This window comes from Monodon monoceros, unplaced genomic scaffold (assembly GCF_005190385.1).
Source record: "Monodon monoceros isolate NGI ecotype Baffin Bay Population unplaced genomic scaffold, NGI_Narwhal_1 Super_Scaffold_21, whole genome shotgun sequence".
Lineage (NCBI taxonomy): Eukaryota > Metazoa > Chordata > Mammalia > Artiodactyla > Monodontidae > Monodon > Monodon monoceros.
Window position 1 is genome coordinate 71,777,789 of NW_021703778.1, and position 21,762 is coordinate 71,799,550.

At 44.2% G+C, this 21,762-nt stretch overlaps 1 protein-coding gene across 4 annotated transcripts in view; it reads left to right on the plus strand.

The window, feature by feature from the left end:
- GLCE (glucuronic acid epimerase) overlaps positions 1-4,035 on the plus strand; it is a 116,892-nt gene extending 112,857 nt beyond the window's left edge. For all 4 annotated transcript variants that reach the window (XM_029237315.1, XM_029237316.1, XM_029237314.1 and 1 more), the window contains one exon: positions 40-4,035. In XM_029237315.1, the coding sequence (XP_029093148.1) occupies positions 40-1,064 (1,025 nt within the window). In that variant the 3' untranslated portion in view covers positions 1,065-4,035. The remainder of the gene's footprint in view (positions 1-39) is intronic.
- The last annotated feature ends 17,727 nt before the right edge of the window (positions 4,036-21,762 follow it).

The window sequence follows — 21,762 nt, forward strand, 5'->3', positions numbered from 1 at the left end:
ATTCTAACCAGTCTTTTTTGGTATATTTTCCCCCTACAGAAACCAGTGATGGTGTGTCCTTGCAACTGGGGAACACAAAAGATTTTATTATTTCATTTGACCTCAAGTTCTTAACAAACGGAAGTGTGTCTGTGGTTCTGGAGACCACAGAAAAGAATCAGCTCTTCACTGTACATTATGTCTCAAATACCCAGCTAATTGCTTTTAAAGAAAGAGACATATACTATGGCATTGGGCCCAGAACTTCATGGAGCACGGTTACCAGGGACCTGGTCACTGACCTCCGGAAAGGAGTGGGTCTTTCCAACACAAAAGCTGTCAAGCCAACCAAAATAATGCCCAAGAAAGTAGTTAGGCTGATTGCAAAAGGGAAAGGCTTCCTCGACAACATTACCATCTCTACCACAGCCCACATGGCCGCATTCTTTGCTGCCAGTGATTGGTTGGTGAGGAACCAGGATGAGAAAGGTGGCTGGCCAATTATGGTGACCCGTAAGTTAGGGGAAGGGTTCAAGTCTTTAGAGCCAGGGTGGTACTCTGCCATGGCCCAAGGGCAAGCCATTTCTACATTAGTCAGGGCCTATCTCTTAACAAAAGACCGTATATTCCTCAATTCAGCTTTAAGGGCAACAGCCCCTTACAAATTTCTATCAGAGCAGCATGGAGTTAAAGCTGTGTTTATGAATAAACATGACTGGTATGAAGAATATCCAACCACACCTAGCTCTTTTGTTTTAAATGGCTTTATGTATTCTTTAATTGGGCTGTATGACTTAAAAGAAACTGCAGGGGAAAAACTCGGGAAAGAAGCGAGGTCCTTGTATGAGCGTGGCATGGAATCCCTTAAAGCCATGCTCCCCTTGTACGACACTGGCTCAGGAACCATCTATGACCTCCGGCACTTCATGCTTGGCATTGCCCCCAACCTGGCCCGCTGGGACTATCACACCACCCACATCAATCAACTGCAGCTACTCAGCACCATTGATGAGTCCCCAGTCTTCAAAGAATTTGTCAAGAGGTGGAAAAGCTACCTTAAAGGCAGCAGGGCAAAGCACAACTAGAGCTCAGAACCAAAATCATATTTCAGCCTCTGCTGTACACAGAAACTACAGGCTCTCTGTCAGCAGAGCATAGGCACATTTTAAAAGGTTGTATACTAGGTTTTTGTGGATTACATCAAAGTGATAAATGATCCTTAAAACCAGTCTTCTGAGATAATTGCATTCCATGAGTTGGGTGTTTAGAAATGTAGGTGGCATTTAGAGCAGAAAAGTGTTTAGTCAACGGGTGAATGAAAATGTTTAACTTGGCCTTGCTTATCACCCTATACAGATAGTTCCACAGATAGTCCAGTCCTCTCGGTTTGGGAAAGACAATGGTAAGTAGCTCTTACTGGCCAACTGTCCAGCACTTGCCTGCAAACTTAGTATGGGGCTCTTTTAAAATGTGGTTATTTATGTTTATGTTGAAAGCAGACTTTAAAAAAATAATGTGCTGTAATACAGTAAATATGTACTTGTAGCCTGAATAGTGGACTGTGTGCAACTTTAAAAATGATGTTTCTTTTCTATATATTAATTTCTTGGGAGTGAATGAGCATTTGTTGCATTTGTTCAATTTGTTATATATGGAGAATATTTTGAATTTATGGTTTTCTTGAAACGTGTAAATTAAAAACACAACCAGTGTTCAGGCTTCACAGTTATATAATGTAAGCACAACTAAGATGAAACTTGTTGACTGCACAAGAAATTACAGAAATGTTATCTGTTTTATGAAACTTGATCTACAATCAGTAAAGGTTTGATAATCATTCTATCCCTCCTTTACCCCCATTGTGGTGGTTTCTTTTTGTCACTATCTAGAATTTTGTATTTCATTTCAGACTATGCTAGAGAGTTTTTTCTATGTTGGGGGGGCATTTGGGAATTTTTATTATAAACCTAAATTTGGGGAGGAGGTAGTAATTTTGATAAGTCCACTACCACTGTCTTTTTAAGATTTTTTTTTCCCCTTTAAAGAAAACTACTAGGTCAGATATTATAAGGTTTATAGCAGTTTTTTTTTTTCTACTTAGATCATTCTTGGTCGACAACTTTCCAAACTATTGCCTTTTGTGCATCAGTGTTCTTCCTTTGCAATTTTAACTTTAAATTATTTCAGCTATTGGGTAAAAGTGATGCTACTGCATTAGCTGTACGTGTGTAATCAGACCTTTATTTTGGTTTTATACCTCACATAAATAGGTATCATAGCCCTCATACCCTGGGTAGCGTCTGCTATAAGACTTCAGGCAGTAGGTCAGAACTGAGGGAGGCTGATTTTGCTGTCTTTGTTTTAGTGTATGACAATACACTAAATCAGTACAATAACTTATACAGAATGGAAATATGAGACCCCATATTTTCAGGGGACTGAGTCTGACGCACGCTGTGCAGTGTGTGTGTGACCTGTATGAAATGCACATCAAGAGCCAGGTGGGCACCTGCCTGCACACTACATCTACCAACACCACTTAGAAACATACATACATACATACCTATGTACAAAATATATGTTTCAGTGGCAAGGGGGGCAGGAACGAAGATCTACAACTGAAGACAATATTAAACTGGCCATGGAAAAGTAAGTTTAAACTCCCAATTTATGTGACCACAAGTCGATTTTGCCCACAACAAAACAGTTGTGGGTTATTAGGTTTCCCCCTAGATTCTGACCTTTGTAGTTCTTATACATTAGATGTCTCAACAAGAATATCTGGACTCCTTCTTTTTTTAATTTCAGGGCTCAAAAATAAACCTTCTCCAATCTGGAAATCGTTTTTACTCCATCGTATGTGTTATTATTTAGAGCAGTCCAGACTTCTGCCTTGTGTTTGCATACTGGTACTTCAGATTGAGGGAATCAATGAAAACAGTATGGTACTGCTTCTGTGACAAATATCAGTGCCTTAACAATGTGGCTGTCTTTTTCCACTGAAAAAAGAAAGACATTTTGATCTAGAAATGGCATTGCTATTTCATTGCTGTTGGTTTCACACTGCCTTCCACGTTGCAACAGCAACTCGATTTTTCCTGTGATCCCAGAATTTTCGAAGAGGGTGAATTGACCCTGTAGCAGCACTGTCCGTACAAACCAGTGCATCTCAAACTAATGCCTCAGAATCACCTGGGAGCTTACTGAAATATGTAGTAAATTACTACATATTTACTGAGATATGTAGTAAATCTGCCTGTGAAGCATGATAATCTGCATTTTTAAAAAGTGTTCAGGTCATTCTGATGCAAGTGAACCGGGGGATATATGTGGAGAAACACTGCCCAAGACCATCCATCACATTTTTCTTCCTAAGCACCTGTGGAGTTTTCTAGGATTTTAAGTCATGCAAAATGTTTATTTAGTCTGAGCTTTGCGAGAATGGGGAAGGTATTTTAAAGTTTTGTTTTATTTCTTTAAATTTTTCTTTGCTCCAAGAATATGGATATTAGTTGTTTACACTTACCTTGAGTTAGCTTTGTTATTAAATTAAACCTATTGCCACTTCAGTTATAAAACCAGCCAAAAGTTTCCAGATGAAGGTCAGGTTTGACCCTTTCAGAGTTATTGTACATAAAGGCTTCATCCAAAAACCATCCAGTGTATGTGAGGAAATACAAAAATGACACACAAGCACAACTCTACGGATGTGGCAGACCTTTTTCTTTGTCGGTGTGCACACTTTCACTGAAAGCTGCTATTTTCATCCTCCTTTTAATTGTTTTTCTTGTTTCTCCTCCATTGTACATGTGGGTTATAGACCATGTGGTAAATATGCAATAAAGTGTTTACTGGATGCCCTTCTGCAGGGTAGTCCTTTGTAAAGCTGTACAGACTTTGCAGTTCAAGCACAATGTGCACGTGTTAGTTTTATATACAGCAAAACTTGATTTTTTGCAGATGAAAAGGTATTTTGTTTCTATACGAAGTAAATGGATTGTTTGTGCTTAATGTAAAGCAGCTTTATATAATTGTAAAATAAAGTTTTTATCTTAAAAGGAACATACGTGGATGTTTCTCTTTCTTCTCTGATGATTCTAAGATCACTTGAGCCCAGCAAGCATATTTCTGACCATTTTCTGTTCAGCTGGTGACAACTAGTCAGGCAACAAATATTCATTAAAGGTGTGTCAGGCCCTTTAAGACAAAGTGGGGAATATCATATAGGCCTTCATCCTAAGGAGGTTTAGTCTACAGGGGGAACACAATGTCCACAAAACAGTTTCAGAAAAATAAAATGCCAAATTGTGTGGTCAGTCAGGGTAGGTGTTACAGAGGGGATAGCCGAAGCAGGGGCTTCAGGCCTGGGTACCAGGTGGAAGAAGAAGAAGGGGCAACGTGAGCAAAAGCAAGGTGCTGTGACAGTTGTGAGGATGCCCTTTCCCATGCTAATTCAGGATGGTAACCACTTTTGTCTGATTCCGATTTATTTGAAAGTTTGTTCTTGCTGTTTTTCCTATACATAACCTGTTCTCCAGAACAAAAAGCATTATTTAATCTCCCCCTGCCCCCTTCCTCTCAGAAAGTAATGATTTAGGTTCCCTAATATGTATGAAACCAGAGACTAGTCTGGCTTCCTGTTATGTTTCATTGCACATTATTTTTTAGATTATAAACATTCTGCACCATTTCTATAATGGAATTCCAGTTGATCACCAATCAACTTTTTCTACCTGATGGGTGCACATACGTTGACAGGCTGCTAATCAACATTGTCGTCATCTCTTCTTTCTCTCATCCTCAGTTGGGAAACAGCCATAAGATTGCAAGCAGTCCTTGGTCTGAATGAGGCCTTGCACTGCTCTTGCCTTAATTTTGCTCTCTGTAGCCAAACCGTTAATACATCGGCCATTCTGCTTTAGCACACTGAGCATCACATATTTGCCTCCCCATTGCCCTTGAGAGGAGACAGACCCTCCGTGCTGCACAGGACTTATTCCATAGTCTGGTGAGCTCTCCTTTCCTGAGAACGCCTCCTTTGTCTCCACAGGGCTTTTTTATTTTTATTTTTTAATTTATTTTATTTTTATTTATTTTTGGCTGTGTTGGGTCTTTGTTGCTGCACGCGGGCTTTCTCTAGTTGCGGCGAGCGGGGGCTACTCTTCGTTGTAGTGCATGGGCTTCTCGTTGCAGTGGCTTCTCTTGTTGTGGAACACGGGCTCTAGGCGTGCGGGCTTCAGTAGTTGTGGCTCGTGGGCTCTAGAGCGCAGGCTCAGTAGTTGTGGCGCACGGGCTTAGTTGCTCCGCGGCATGTGGGATCTTCCCGGACCAGGGCTCGAACCAGTGTGCCCTGCATTGGCAGGTGGATTCTTAACCGCTGTGCCACCAGGGAAGCCCTCCACAGGGCTGGGATGGCCACGGTGTGCCATGTGACTCTGCCTCACTCTAACAGTCATTTCTAACATGACTCTTAGACCAGGGGTGAGTCCCTCACTCAAGCTGGGCCAATCAGTCTCTTCCCCAGGAATTGGAAATTGGGATGGATTTAAAAAACAAAACAAAACAAAACTGAAGCAGATACACAATGAAAAACAGAGATGAACACAGAATTTTTTTTTTTTTTTTTTTTTGCGGTACGTGGGCCTCTCACCGCTGTGGCCTCTCCCGTTGCGGAGCACAGGCTCCGGACACGCAGGCTCAGCAGCCATGGCTCACGGGCCCAGCCGCTCCGCGGCATGTGGCATCTTCCCGGACCGGGGCACGAACCCGCGTCCCCTGCATCGGCAGGCGGACTCTCAACCACTGCGCCACCAGGGAAGCCCGAACACAGAATCTTGACAATGCTCCAGGCCCTGGGTCCAATGCATTTGTTTGTTTGTTTGTTTTTAAATAAATTTATTTATTTATTTTTGGCTGCATTGGGTCTTTGTTGCAGTGCGCGGGCTTCTCATTGTGCTGGCTCTGTTGTTGCAGAGCATGGGCTCTAGGTGCACAGGCTTCAGTAGTCGTGGCACGTGGGCTCAGTAGTTGTGGCTTGTGGGCTCTAGAGCACAGGCTCGGTAGTTGTGCCGCACAGGCTTAGTTGCTCCGCGGCATGTGAGATCTTCCAGGACCAGGGCTCGAACCCGTGTCCCCTGCATTGGCAGGTGGATTCTTAACCACTGCGCCACCAGAGAAGTCCCTCCGATGCATTTCTGAGGCCATCGGCATCCCACTCTGGTTCCATGAGATTCCACTGTATCCTTAGGATAAATGAGCCCTACTCAATAACATAGTGTCTCTATTATAAAGAAAAGTATAATGTGAGTTCTACATTTTCTTTCAGTCTAGACCACTGTATTTGCTAGGGTTGCCATTAAAAAAAAAAAAAGCCACAGACTGTGTGGCTTAAATAGTGGAAATTTATTTTCTCGCAATTCTGGAGGGTAAAAGTCCAAAATCAAGGTGTCACCAGGGTTGGTTTCTTCTGTGGCCTCTTTCCTTGGCATGCAGTTGCGTTCTTGCTGTGTTCTCACACGTGGTCATCCCTCTGTGTGTTGTCTGTGTCCTAACCAGTCATATTGAATCAGGGCCCATTAATTCAGAAACCTCATTTTACCTTAATTACCTCTTTAAAGGTCTTCTCTCCAAATACAGTCACAATCTGAGGTCCTACTGGTTAGGACTTCAACATGGATTTTGGGTGGGACACAATTCAGCCCATTAGCAACCATTCTTCACTCATTAAGTACACAGAAACCAAACTAGCCAGGGTTGCCATTTAATTTATTGACAACAAGCTAAGGCCAAAACTCAGAGTTCTTCCCCGGACTGAAATCTAGACCGGGGACTCGGGAGGCAAGGCTCTCTGGCTCTGCTGTTATCACATCAGAAACTTACTCCACCCCCATGGGCTTCAGTTGCCTCCTAACACAAGTCCAATAAGAGAGAACTAGTTGATCTTAAAGTTTTTTTAGGGAAATAGTTGATCAAAAGGTAACCACTAAGCTTGAGCAGTGGTGCTACAAAAGTATATAGACACCATCACCAGCTGCAAGATTTTTATTCCTCCTGCCATGTGCCATTTGCATTAGCCCATTCTGAATATAAAACTCTGAAGTATTGAAAAAATATATTTAGATACACAGTATATCAGAATTGTAGGTTGTGAGATTTTGTTTCATGACAATTTAAAACATATCAAGTCTGCATCATTGTTACAAATAGTTAACAATATAGGGATAAAATACTGATTTTCATTATACCAACTCATTAAGGATGTCAAATTGAAAATGGATGTGAATTTAAATGTGTTGGTGATGAGTTTCAATGTTTGCAGCTCACTTTCTGGTGAAAAGATACAGTTACCATCTGGTAAGTATGATTGGTAACTTGCGTGTGGATGCTGCATTTCCTGAATGTTAAGTAGGAGCGACACTGTGTAATTTTGCTAATCCTTTTCCAGAAGTAGGATTCTGTGAAATGACAGGACTGCAAAGCAAACCATCGAGCAGTAGCCAAGAGAACAGCGAAAGAGGAAGAAAAAAGTCCTGGAAAGGATCAGAAATAGAGCAGCCCACGAACTGCTGGTAAACACACGGTTTAGGGAGGATATTATTAGGCACCCCCGCGCACATTGCCTCTAGTGCACCTGGAAGAGCCAGTGCCTTCCTGGGATTTTGCTCGGTGCTCATCAGCACCTAGTGAAATCCCCGAGATAAGAATGGCTGTTCCATTTCAGTCTAGAAAATCTAGTAGAGTGGTAATCTCTTTGGGCACTAGAGAAGGAAGTAAATCCCTGAGGTCTGGTGGGGGCGGAGGGGTCTTGGCAAAAGCGCACGAGCTTAATTTAATGCCTGTTACTCTGTCTTTCCTTTTTTAATACCGGTGAAATTAAATCTCTGCAAGTCAATCGAATACAGAGTAGGAGGCCCCAAACTAATTCCCAAATCCCATCATTGGTGTGGCAAGGTAATCGGGAGGAAGAGAGTGCATCTCCTCAACTCCTGCAAGCAACGAAGAGGGTACTGTCTCCATCTGGAAATACCCACCAGGACGTGTCACCCAGGCAGCTTCTTGTCAGTAAATATTCAGAGCTCTGAGTATCATGGTACAGCAAAGTACAGCCCACAATGGCTCTGGATTGGTGTTTCTTTTTCTTTTTTTTAAAGTAGAATGATAGAAAGTTTTTTTTTTTTTTTTTAAGATTTATTTATTATTTATTTTTGGCTGCGTCGGGTCTTAGTTGCAGCATGCGGGACCTTTCGTTGGGGCACGCGGGCTCTTCATTGCAGAGCGCAGGCTTCTCCCCGTTTGTGGCGCGCAGGCTCCAGGGTGCGTGGGCTCTATAGTTTGTGGCACGCGGGCTCTAGTTGAGGTGCTCGAGCTCAGTAGTTGTGGCGCGCGGGCTTAGTTGCCCTGTGGCATATGGGATCTCAGTTCCCCAGCCAGGGATTGAACCCGCATCCCTTGCGCTGCAAGGTGGATTCTTTACCACTGGACCACCAGGGAAGTCCCTGGATTGGTGTTTCTTGATCTTTGTTTAGGAATAAGGAGAGGGAATAAGCACCATTGTAGGTGCCTCCCAAGCTCAAACTCATTTACCACTCAGCCTGACTCTGGTGGTAGATGAGAAAACAAAACACTGTTTAAGCAGCTTGCTCCAGGTCATGCAGTTCGTTTCACGTGCTAGCTGCCAGGACAGCAAAGGTAAGAAGATGCCGTGCCTGCCCTGAGCCACAGCCGGGAGCGCTTTTCCTCTGGTAGGCTTTGGGTATCCTCCCCCACCCAAATCAAAGCCAAGTAGTAGTGGGAATATGGGCAGCTCAAGTGTCTGCGTGCCCACAGTCGGGCTCTGGCAAAAGGACTCCACATGTACTAATTCTTTTGACAGTCTTGGGAGGAAGAACTTCACAGATGAAAAAACAAACTTGGAGAAGTCAAACGACTCGCCAGAAGTCATTCAGTAATTTGACAGCCAAGATCTGGAAGCCAGGTATGTCTGCCCCCAGATTCCATGTTCCAAGCCATCATCCCCAAGCAATAGCCATGACCCACTAGCTCCTGACTCCACCCCAGGGGACTCAAGTAGGGATGCAGATCTCAGCCCCAGTGCTGGCCCACAGATGGGAAAATGAGCCCATTTCCTCTATAGACTCTATGAGATCTGCTGAAATTGACACTTGCTCCACTAAATGATTAGAAGAGCCGGAAAACAGGAGGTTGTTTCAGCGATCAAGTCTCCTTGGTATGTGCCCCGTTTCTTCTGCATCCCTGGACCATCTGTATACATTAGATCTTGGATGACCCAGCATCACAGCCCCTCCGGCACCCTCCTGTTTACCGTCTTCCGTAATGGACTTTCAAAAGCTCTGTATGTTACAGAGTAAGATGTAAGTAGAGTGTGTTTGTGTGTGCAAGTGCACACACACGTATGTAAATGCACAAGAAACATCTGGAAGGATTCAGCGGGCGGTTACCAGGCAGCCTGCCAGCGGCTGGAGAGTCAGTGACGAGTAAGAATGGGTCCTGCCCTCTATAATCTGCGAAAGTAACAGATTCAGGAGGCACACGTTTTTTATTCTTTGCTATGAAAACAAAACATTTAAAAATACTACAAATTCCAAATTAGAGTTTGAATTAATGAGATTCTCAAGAACTTTCCTACATTAAACTTTTTAGCATCTTTCCATTAGTTTAGTTTATCCTCAGGGTGGTCCTAGGGGACCAATGGAGTGGGCATCCCCTTTAATGGCAGAGTGCAGGCCTCCCTACAGCTGCTCATTTTCTCCATCCCCCAGAACAAACCAGTTCCCCAGAGTTCTCAGCACAGAGTTTTCTGGGAGATGGGTCAGAGTGACGGTAAGCCCCAGACCCATGTGTGTGAGCACGCTCACACACACACACACACACACACACACACACACACACAGAGCAGCCTGCCCACCCCCTTGGGAAATTCAGAATTCAGCCCAGGCCTGGTGGGCCCAGCAGATCCTGAGAGCAAAAACTACAGAGAGGTAGGATTAACAGAAAACCCAGAGAAATCACACACAGCTGCTGTCTTTTCAGTGGGAAGGAGAGTCTTTGCCCACACTGGAACCACCCAGAAGAAATGCCCCAGCTGTCCTTGCAACTCAAAGAACAATCCCAATTCTCAGTTGAGGAAAAGGGCTTTGAGTCTGAGGACAGGACCCTTGCCCCTTCCCCCAAAATCCCCACCTCACGGACCCCTCCCCAGAGTTATCCTCCACCCTTTTCTCGCCCCCAGCCAGCTACCCGTGAAATCAGAGACTCTTAGGCCAAAACATGATTACAGTCAAAATGCGAACCTAATTGTATGCTGCTTCATCATGTACACCTTGTTGTAAATGGAGTGACCAGATCCTTTGTGAGAGTGATTTGCTGGGAGGTGGCACAGCCAGCGGGCCCTGGGGCCAGCGGGCTGAGGAGGGTGAGGGAGAGCACTTGTGGACCACACCACCGTCGCCCATGTCCTCCCTGGCTGACCGGCACCTCCAAGCTGCGATTCTTGTCTTGCCTCTGGCTCTGTGTCCTTCAAAGTGGCCTCTTAATTGGTGGAAGAAATCTTTAACTGAAGGCTTTCTCTCTGGTTCACAAAGTTTGCCCAGACATCTTAAATCAATGCTCCCAGCCCTCTGGTGACCGCCGCAACGCCTGCCTGTGCTCTAAGCAGATCCCAAGGTGCATTCATATTTTTAATTACTAACTGAATTAACCGAGGCTAAGAGGAAAAGGTGAACAGAAGTCAGCCCTGAGTCTCTCCTTTGCCGATTGCACAAAATGTCTCCAGGGACCTGCAAAGACATCTGCCCCACCTAGCTAGGCCTTTTTCAGGAGAGAAGGGCAGACCCTTTGGAGATCTCTATGAAAGCCAGAGACTCTCTCACCAGAAAAATGCCCAGAAAATTTTAGATGCATTTTTGGGCCCCATGGTCTCAGCCGATTATTGAGCCTCCTGATGTCCTGAATTTTACCCAAAGATCTGGAAAGTGTCTATGAACCCCCAAGTGAAAAGTCACTCTATTGTTTATATTTAAAGATGTAAACTTACAAGCCTTCAGAAACCTGGCAAGTGAAATAATTGTAAAAGAATAATTGGGTCAGTGAGTGATAAAGAATAGTGGGGACTGTGGCTAAAACAAAGCATTTAAAATCATGTCAAAAATTAAATTATTAGCAGATGAACCAAACAAAATGCATCTTGAGACTAGATTTAACTCATGGGTAACCTAAGTATTGTCTAAGGATTTCCTAGGTATTTACACATGCCCCGCCCTCCAGTTGATAATGAGATCTACCCATTATCTAACCCCCATCATTCCTACTGGAGCATAAGCGTTTCTCCTCAATCTTACGTCATAAGAGTTCTCTCAATTCTTCTCCTCCATGTTGTTGACAGTTCTTCCAGGGCTCTGCTCAGCTCCAAGACCCGAATTAAAACAGCACTTCAGCCGTGAAGCATCCCTGACAGCCAGACCTGCATCCCTGCATCTCTCTCCCCTCCAGCTCCTATGGGCGTTCTGGGGTGCCCACGATGAGCTACATTGTGATCCCTGAGCCCTTTGACTCCATTGTCAACACCCATTGCCTAAACCAGTGGTTCTCACTAGGGCAATGTCTGCCGCCTAGGAGACACTTGGCAGTGTCTGGAGAAATTTTTATGGTTATGATCTGGGGGAGGCACCTAGCGAGTGGAGGCCAGGGGTGTTGCTGAACATCCTACAATGCATAGGACAGCTGCCCACACAAAAAATTATCTAGCCCAGATGTCAATAGTGCTGAGGCTGAGAAACCCTGTCCTGAGCTGGCCCTGAATGAGTGCCTTGAGGGCAGGGCTGTGTCTTGTTTAATGCTGTGCCCCAGGCTCTATGACCCAGGCTCTATGACCCCTGGCACACAGGAGGTACTCAAATGTTGATGAGGTGGAATGGTTAGGGGGTGGGTCTAAAGAGAAAGCCAATCTTGGCCCCAGTAGTGCACAGCTGAGTCAGGGAAGGGACCACATGCACAAGGCTCTCCTCCACACAAACAACTCAACTCAACCGAGACAGGATGGCCCTGACGTGGATTGCTGAGAGGGGCTTCACGAGTGTGGGTAGAGGGCCTTAGAATTGTTTGTTTACTTGGGCTGTTAAGGTAGCAAGAACAGAAACCCAGGGCTCCTTGAGAGATGGAACGTTCACTGTAAAGAGATGTGGGAATAGAAACCAGGCCTTAGGAAAAGCAGAGCAGCTGCAGGAAGGCTGGACTGGGAACTGTCACCCTGGCAACTTCCATTAAGAAGATGAAGGTAAAGCCCTGTCTCTTCCTTCCATCCGGCCCCACCCTACCCCCAGGTTCATTCAGACTTTCCTGGTTACCCTTGACCTGGGCCCCTACCAGGGCCAACTTATCCATTAGTCGCAGTGCCTAAGGCCCTCGATGCTTTTTAGGAGCCCACAGAAGTGTTTTAATTTTAATTTCTTTTAAAATTAGAAGAAAAAGACGAATATAATAATGGCCAGGGCTTCCCTGGTGGCGCAGTGGTTGAGAATCTGCCTGCCAATGCAGGGGACACGAGTTCGAGCCCTAGTCTGGGAAGATCCCACATGCCGCGGAGCAGCTAGGCCCATGAGCCACAACTACTGAGCCTGCGCGTCCGAAGCCTGTGCTCCGCAACAAGAGAGGCCGCGATAGTGAGAGGCCTGCGCACTGCGATGAAGAGTGGCCCCCGCTTGCCGCAACTAGAGAAAGCCCTTGCACAGAAACGAAGACCTAACACAGCCAAAAATAAATTAATTAATTAAAATAATAATAATGGCGAATAGAAAACAATGAATCCAGCCTGGATTATATTTGTCGTAATACCAATGCAGTCATATAATTCTAGTACATTTTTAGGGAGAGAGGAGCCCACCTACAAAGACCCTGCCCACACCTTCCCCAGCCCCTCTACACCGTGACCTTTCAGGTGCAACCACCATGAACCACCTCTCCTTGTTTCTTACTGAAAATTCCACAGAGAATCCACTGGAGACATTTTGAGTATAAAGATGTAACTAGGAAGTACGCTGACTCTGATGAATTTTCCTTGGGAAAGGGCTTTCCGGAATGGACTCCATTAAGTCAATTTAATTCCTTGATCAATTTTCTATAAAGCCCAGTTAAGCCATTTCCGATTTTTTCACTTTTTCATTTCGAGTTGACTAAAACTATTTTCATGGGGACCAATTCTTTTTCACTTAAGTTTTAGGTTAGAAATTTGGTTCATAGATCACATTTTGGTCAGTACCAGATTTCACTGATGATAGTTTCTGTCATGGCAAGTGTTCCTTTGTGAGCTTTATTTCTACCAAGTCCATTTTCTAGGGTCAAATTTTGTTCTAACTTTGGTCAGGATCGTTTGATTCTTTCATAATTGTAGTAGGTAACAACCGGTCTAATTTAGCCATCTCAGTTTTTCTCTGCATTAGATAAAAGGCGAGTCTCTAACAATTTCTTAGCTCATACCACAAAAAAATTGAGACCACATTTATGAGCTAGAGAGATGGGGTGGGGCAGGAGGGCAGGCAGAGTAGACAGAAGTTTAGCAGCACTCCTGGGTCGCTGAGCACACACAGGATGTCCTGGGGAAGGGGGTGGGGTCGATGGGAAGGCGGAAATATTCTCCATTCCAGCTCACCTTTGTCTACTCTTATGTCCTAGTTCACTTGACTACCCTTTGGTCAACCAGGGGTAAGAGGACAGCTGTGGTATAAAATATGATGGCCTAGAACTGCCAGTGAGTCAACAGCTGGGGCAAGCCAGTGTCCCTTACGAAGGAGGTAAGGCATGAAACCAGGGGTCTTGGGCCAGACAACCTGGAGAGCTGTCTCCGTGTCAGGAAGCACTTCCACATGTACTACGTCCTGGGAATTCTAAATGGTGCTGGGAGGCAGGCCGTGTCACCTCGGATTCATGGACAAGGAAGGAAAATAAGTCCAGTAAGGTGGGTCTTCTTGTTCCGTACTCAGTGACTCTCCATTATGCCTCACAGCCTCTCTGAAGAAGGGTGTTTAGGTGGTCTCCTAACATTTCTGGGGCCTGGAACAAGAGTACAAATGGAGGGCTTCCCTGGTGGCGCAGTGGTTGAGAGGCCGCCTGCCGATGCAGGGGACACGGGTTCGTGCCCCGGTCCGGGAAAATCCCACATGCCGCGGAGCGGCTGGGCCCGTGAGCCATGGCCGCTGAGCCTGCGCGTCCGGAGCCTGTGCTCCGCAACGGGAGAGGCCACAACGGTGAGAGGCCCGCATGCCGAAAAAAAAAAAAAAAAAAACAAGAGTACAAATGGAGGCCCACCAGCCACATGACTAAATATTTCAAAGTCCTTAATCAGGCTCACAAGCCCTTTAAAGAAAGTTTTCTCCTCCTACCTTAACAGATATACCTTAATAATGACAAAATTGAAAATAGTGTTTTTCATGTGACTGAAAACTGGCTTTTATATGGCTGAAAGTTAGTAAAATATCAAAGATGGCTGAATTTAATCATTACTATGTATGAGTGTTCTGTTGATGGGTTCATGATGTTTGAAAGATTAATAAAATAAAAACAGGTAAGTTATACATTATTCAGTGCATCTCTTCCTTTGTTTCAACAAAATCACAATGTTGTTAAATAATTGGTAACAAAATTTTGTTCTACTGCCAGAAATGCCAAGTTAGACAACCTTTCTTGAGTTCTTAGTTTTTCTTTAAATTCTGTATGGAGAAAGTTCAATATTCTGAGACAGTAGCAACTGGAATTAGTCACATATTCCTTAAAGTGGTCCTTAGGTTCGGAAGTGAATCATAAATTTTGCATATGTTCAAATAGTTTAATAAGCTTATGTAGAATAACTCATCATTATCACAGGAAACGTTACATAATATTCTCATTGTCCCCTAGGAATTTCTCTCATTACAGATTTCAACATCTCTTGAAGCGGTATCTAGCTTGGCGGTACCCCAAATGCCAAACCATAAAATATTTGTTGCAGGTCTGTGATGAGGCAGGGAGGCTGTGATAGACTGTACCCCACAAGCACACTCTTTAATTCAGCCGATATTTGTTCATAGCAGGACTTTCCAGATAAAGGAAGCAGTGTGTTAATTTATATTCCTTGATTACCATGAAGAATCCATGTAGCATTTCTTAAGTTCTTTCACATTGTTCAACACTGGGACATTATAAAGAAAACCCGAAATACCAGTATTTTGCTCCTTTGTTCAAATCTCTCAATTGAGATTCTGCCTTAATCTAGGCGGAAATGGCTAGAAAATAGTCTCTATAAACTGGACTATGTGAATGTGAATCTTCTCCTTCACGGTCATATGAGCGTTTTATTTCTGCTTTCTAGTTTCCTTACATTTTATTGGAATATTACTTTTACTGCATATTATATATGAAGGTTCTCTCTACTTATAAAAACTTTTTTCTCTAAACATTTAAAAATATTTTTAGTCTTTTAAAAAATGACACAGCCAATTTAGATTTGTTTGTTTTTTAAAAATAACCCTTTGCTAACATTATGAGTGACAAGCAAATAATTAACAAACTTTTAAAGATACTTTCATTTTCTGCCAAAGTCCATGGTTTGCTCTTTGAGGATCATCTGCTGTTTCATTGAACTCTTCTAGTGCTACTGTATCTTGTCCAAATTACCTCTGATCCCTTTAAGACCATTTTGTTGGGGACTTCCCTGGTGGTCCAGTGGGTAAGACTCTGCGCTCCCAATGCAGGGGGCCCAGGTTCGATCCCTGGTCGGATCCAGCATGCGTGCTGCAACTAAGAAGCCTGCCTGCTGCAACTAAAAAGTCCCCCATGCCACAGTGAAGATCCGCTTGCCACAACTAAGACCTGGCTTGGCCAAAATAAATAAATAAATAAAAATAAAATCTTAAAAAAAAAAGAACATCTCATCAACGTTCCCTATTATCTTTATTGAAGACTATCCACCGTTGGCGGTTTATTCAGCTCCTTTCTCGTTTCTAGTAATCATATAAGTGGGGTTTTTGACGGGGAGGGGTACAGTGAAAGCTGCTCACTTGTTGTTGGCAATTTTTAAAATTTTAAGCAGACTGTCTCTTTCAAGATTTTCTGTTTCTTTGTGCCTTTTTTTGTCTGAGTTCCACTTCCATAATTGCTCTTTCTATCATCATGTCTATTTGCACTCATTCTCAACGATCCAAGGGATTAAAAATAAAATGAATTACATCCAGAGTATAAAATTTGAATACATTTTCATCATAGAAATGTAAATTAAATCAGTTGTAAAAATTAACTTTTTTGAAAAGTTATGTATGTGAAAAAAAATTATTTTTTCTAAAATATTAAAACATATCTATTAAACTTTAAAGGCCAAATACAAATGATAAGTAATGGATATCAAAATGTAAAATCAAAATTTTACTTAAACCTGGAATTCTCAATTTAATGTTTTGAAATTATAATTAAATCTTCTTAAATACTTTCTAAAAATAAAACCACTTGTGATTCTAGCGTTCAATATCCATCTAGTTGGCAATATAATCTTTCGTGACGCGTTGACACATCGCGTTTGCTGAATAACAATAATTGCTAACATTTATTAAGTGCTTATTAGGTGTTCTGACGGCCCTATGAAGGAGGACGGATCATTCACTTTTTTGGGTGGGAAAACAGAGAAACTATGGACATGCCCGGGTGTCCTCAGGCAGTGAGGGGAAGAACTAAGATCTGTACCAGGTTTTTCTGAGTCACCACACACTGAGCGCCACCCTTGGAAAGGCCCACAGGGCGGGGCCCCTGAACTGTTTTGGGCAGGTGGGCGGCCCCCAAACCCAGGGTTTTCTCCGTCTTCACATTGATGCTACAGCAGCTACTTCTGGCTCACTCAGGCCTGAGGCCTGGGGTCCTGCAACTCCTAGCCTGAGGCCCTGTGGGCACAGGGTGGGGACCAGAATCCGGCCGCCCGTTCGAGCTGCTGCAGAGCTGAGTGCAGACCGAGCCACCTCCCGGGCAGGCTCAAGGGCGCCACCTGCAGGGCAGCGAGGCCCTTGTCCAGTAAATTGCCTGCATCAGAGCCAGACCCCAGCCTGGAGAGGCCCAGCTGGGTCCCTTAGGGAAGGAAGGAAGTCTGGACAGGCGCAACCAGGAAAGACCCACGCTACTCCCTGCACCATGAACTCAGTTACCCCTTTTCACTTCTTCCTCTGTCAGAGGGAAAGTTATTCCCAACGTCTAACCTCAGTCCCTCAGACTGCAATGGAAGCCCTTTTCACTGCAGGGAAACAGAGAATAGGACAAACCCCAGGCAGCCTCTGTAGCTGCTTCCCAGGGTTTGCAGAGATACAGCTCCCTGGAAATCCATCAAGAATTCCTGTCCCACACAGTTGGTGGGAATGTAAATTGGTGCAGCCACTATGGAAAACAGTATGGAGGTTCCTTAAAGAACTAAAGATACAGCTACCACATGCTCTAGCAATCCCACTTCTGGACATATATCTAGAGAAAACTCTAATTTGAAAAGAGACATGCACCCCACTGTTCATAGCAGCACTATTTAAACAATAGCAAGATATGGAAGCAACCTAAATGTCCATTGACAGATGGATAAAGAAGATGTGGCACATATATACAATGGAATATTACCCAGCCGTAAAAAAGAATGAAATAATGCCATTTGCAGCAACATGGATGGGCCTAGAGATTACCATACTAAGTGAAGTAAGTCAGAGAAAGACAAAGATCATATGATATCACTTATATGTGAAACTTCAAAAAGTGATACAAATGAACTTACTTACAAAACAGAAATAGACTCGCAGACAGAAAACAAAATGTGTTACCAAAGGGGATGGGGTGAGGGGAGAGATAAATTAGGAGTTTAGGATTAACATACATGCACTACTATCGATATATATAAAATAGGTAAACAACAGGGACCTATTGTATAGCACAGGGAACTATACTCAATATCTTGTAAACTAACACATGTAAATTACCTATACTTCAATTTTTAAATACATAAAAAATGCATTAAAAAAAGAATTCCTCTCCCATTCAAGCCGACCCCATCCCTCCACCCAAAACTGTCGCTCAGACCCATCTCCTTGCCTTACAGAACTCCTCAGTTTGTTTGTGTGTGTGTCTAGAATCCTGCTACCAAGTTACACCTCTGAAGCCTCACAACAACCCAGTGAGGTCAGGATTGTTATTGCCATTTTCAGTTAAAACTGAGGCCCAGGGAGATGGTGTAACTTCTTCCTGAGAGTCAGGGGCAGGCTGGAAACAGGGTAGAGATCTGATCCCGAGCCTAGGGCGCTCCTTGCCAAGCATGGTCTCCCCTTGTGTGGGAGTGTGGTGCAAAGGCAAATTCCTGTGTCCATGCTGTGTGTAAATGGAGATGTGCCAGCCCCAGGGTGCACACTCACGTGCTTTGTACAAGTGCATGAATGATTAGGACAATTCAACATGTATTTGCAAGACAAAAAAAAGCAAAAAGACCACGTACTCCACATCTTGTACAAAATTTACTCCACATCTTATACAAAAATTAACTCCAAAAAGGATCATCGTTCTAAATGTAAAATGCAAACCTATAGAACTTCTAGAAGATACAAGAGAAAATATTCGTGACTTTGGGTTAGGCAAAGAGCTCTTAGATATCAAAAGCATAATCTTTAAAAGAAAAAAGTAATAAATTGGACTTCATCGATATTAAAAACTTTTGCTCTGCAAAGGACACTGAAAATGTCCTGGGACATTGGGAGACAATATTTACAAATCACATCTCTGACAAAGGACTTATACTCAGAATATATAAAGGACTCAAAAATAGGAAAAGAAATAACCCAATCCAAAAATAGGCAAAAGATTTCAACAGACACTTTGCAAAAGAAGAAATAAGGCAAATAAACACACGAAAGATGCTGAGCATCATTTGCCTTAAGGTCATTCGAATTAAAACCACAATGCAACAGCTTAAATACTCAAAAACAAGGGTATGGTTAAATTACAGTGCATTTGTGCAAAAGTGTATTATCTACCCTTCAAAATTATATTTTGCTCTTCAAAATAACATGAAAATACTTATGGAACAATGTATTAAGTAAAAGAAACAGGATATAAACATATAAACAGTCTTATCCCGATCTGAAGGAAAATTTTATGTATTACATACATGTATTCAATAAAGATGGAAATATGCATAAAAATGTAAATAGGGGTCATTTCTGGGTATGACAATGATAAAAGATTTCAGTTTTCTTATTTATACTTTTCAGAATTCTCCAAAATATTTCCCAACATACACATATTGCTTTTACAAATTGTCTAAGTCAAGAGACAAAAAAAAGGATGCATAGTAGCTGAGCCCTGAAGTCCTCCCTAATCATTCAGTCCTTCACCTAGGAGATGCCGCCCCAGCTCCCAATAGCAGGAGGTATATGCTGAAGTTTTCCCTCCCTATAGCCTCACCCAGAAGCCCCTTCTGGCTCTCTGCGCTCTTGGCACTGCAGCCCTCTCCTATGATGTAGTCCTCCAGGACCCCTTCCACCCCCTTTTCCTTCCTGATCTTCATTCTGTCCCCCTGGGATTTCATTCACTCTGTGGCATCAGCAAGGGCACCCGGGACACCCACATTACGATGTCTGGCCTAAACTGTTCCTGCAAGTTCCAAACCCTTGCCCATTCACCCGTCCTAACAGCAGATGTTTGTCGAGTATGTATTGCCAGGCCCTGTTCTAACAGCAACGGCAGAGGTGCTGCTTTCACAGACCTGACATTCTAAAGAGGGTTCAGGCAATTAACATGGCAACAAACAAATGAACAAATTAACTTCAGAGCCAGCATGTTAACAAGGTCCCCAGGACAGTTGAATGCACATTAAAACTTGAGAACCGCTGTTGTACACCAGCGGCAAAGTGTGGTTCCCCAGCCGGCGCCTCAGCATCTCCTGAGAGCTTGTCAGAGTGCAAACTCTCACCACGCCCCAGGTCTACTCAAACAGGAACTCTGTGGGTAGGGCCCAGAATCTGTGTTTAACAAACCCTCAGGGGATTCTGCACGGGCCTCATAAAGGGCTCCTCAAGGTTAGGAACCACATGTCATTTATCTTCACATCTGTATTAGTTTCCTAGTACAGATATAACAAATTGTCACAAACACAGTGGCTTAAAACAATATAAATTTATTATCTTATGGTTCTGGAGATCTGAAGTCCAAAATCAGTTTCCCTGGGCTAAAATCAAGGTGTTAGTACAGATGTGCTCCTTCTGGAGACTCCAGGGGAGAATCCATTTCCTTGCCTTTTCTAGCTTCCAGAGGCTGCTCACATCCCCTGGCTCGTGGCTGCATTCCTCTGACCTCTAGTTCCATCATCACACTCTTTCTCTGACCTCTGACCCTCCCGCCTCCCTCTTGTAAGAACCCTCGTGATTACAAGGGACCCACTCTGATAATCCAGGACAATCTTCCCATCTTGAGCTCCTTTACTTAATCACATCTGCAAAATCCTTTTCACCATGTTTGGTAACATATTCACAGGATCTGGGGTCAAGACGTGAACATCTTTGAGGGGCCATTATTCAGCCTCTGTCACAGAGCAGATTCTCAGCAAGGAGCTGAAGAAAGAATGAATGAGTGAGTGAATGAAGAAAGAAATCAGAGACGGAGGAAGCTTCACCTTCCCTACCCTGTGAGCCCTAGCCTACCTGTGAGCATCTGACCTGGTCCCCCGGGGTGATGGGATCCTGCAATGCTTCTCAGCACATCGATCCTTCAATGCAAGTGACTAGGTGCAGTGTATGTTGGGCAGGTGAGGCTCAAAACTGAGGCTCTACCAGACAGGACGGAGCCCGGCAGGCTGGCCTCACCAATTGCTGGGGCAGGCAGACCCGCGATCGGAAGGTAGGCTGTGAGGGGAAGACTGGGGTGCCAGATGGAGAGCTCGGTGTCTGGAGAACACACATTTTGGGGTCAAGTCCTTACTCAGCCATTTGCCAAGTGCACGAGCTTGCACGAGCCACCTCACCACTCTGCACCTCCCCAGTGACTTCATCTGCAATGTGGGATGGCAACGCCAGCCTCACCAGGTTGTCAGGTTGTCGTGAGAACCAGAGATAAGGCATGAAGTACCTGGCCCTGGACGGATGAATGAGGGCAGGGATTCAGGGTGCAAAATGGGGAGCTGCAGCCAGGGCCTGGGCTGCGGTGGTGGGGCTGGTGCTGACTCTGCCTGGTTGCCTGGCGATTACCCAGAGGCCCCTGGCCCCCAGCCCTGGCAGTCCTGGGCGAGAGTGAGGCAGTCCATGGCCCTTTCTCTCTGTGCAATTTGCTTTACTCATTCATTACAGAGAACTGAACTCAGAGGCGGGAGAAGCCATAGGGGCCCCAATGGTCCAGAGGGCCTCCCCGTGGGCCCCAAGGTGGGGCAGAAAATACTCAGGATCTGGGTGAGGACACCTGGGCTTGGTCAGCTTTGCTGACCCTTTAAGCCTCAGTTTCCCCATCTGTAAGTAGAGATGATGCAATCCATCCCACCCCTCCCTTGGCCCTGGGTGGTGAGGACGTGCCAGGGAGGTGAAGGGTAACACAGGAGCGGACTGGGAGGACAGAGGGAACAGAGCGTGCAAGTAATAGAAAGAGGCTCTGCCTGGAGTCTTCTGACTCAAGTGAGCTTGAGAAAGGGCTGTTTGTCATTAGTTAGACTGGAGAATATTATGATAAAGACATCAGTGTTCTGTAATTAAGGATACTAGCTTGGGGCTAAATTAAATATTTACACAGCCCTCAATTATCTTC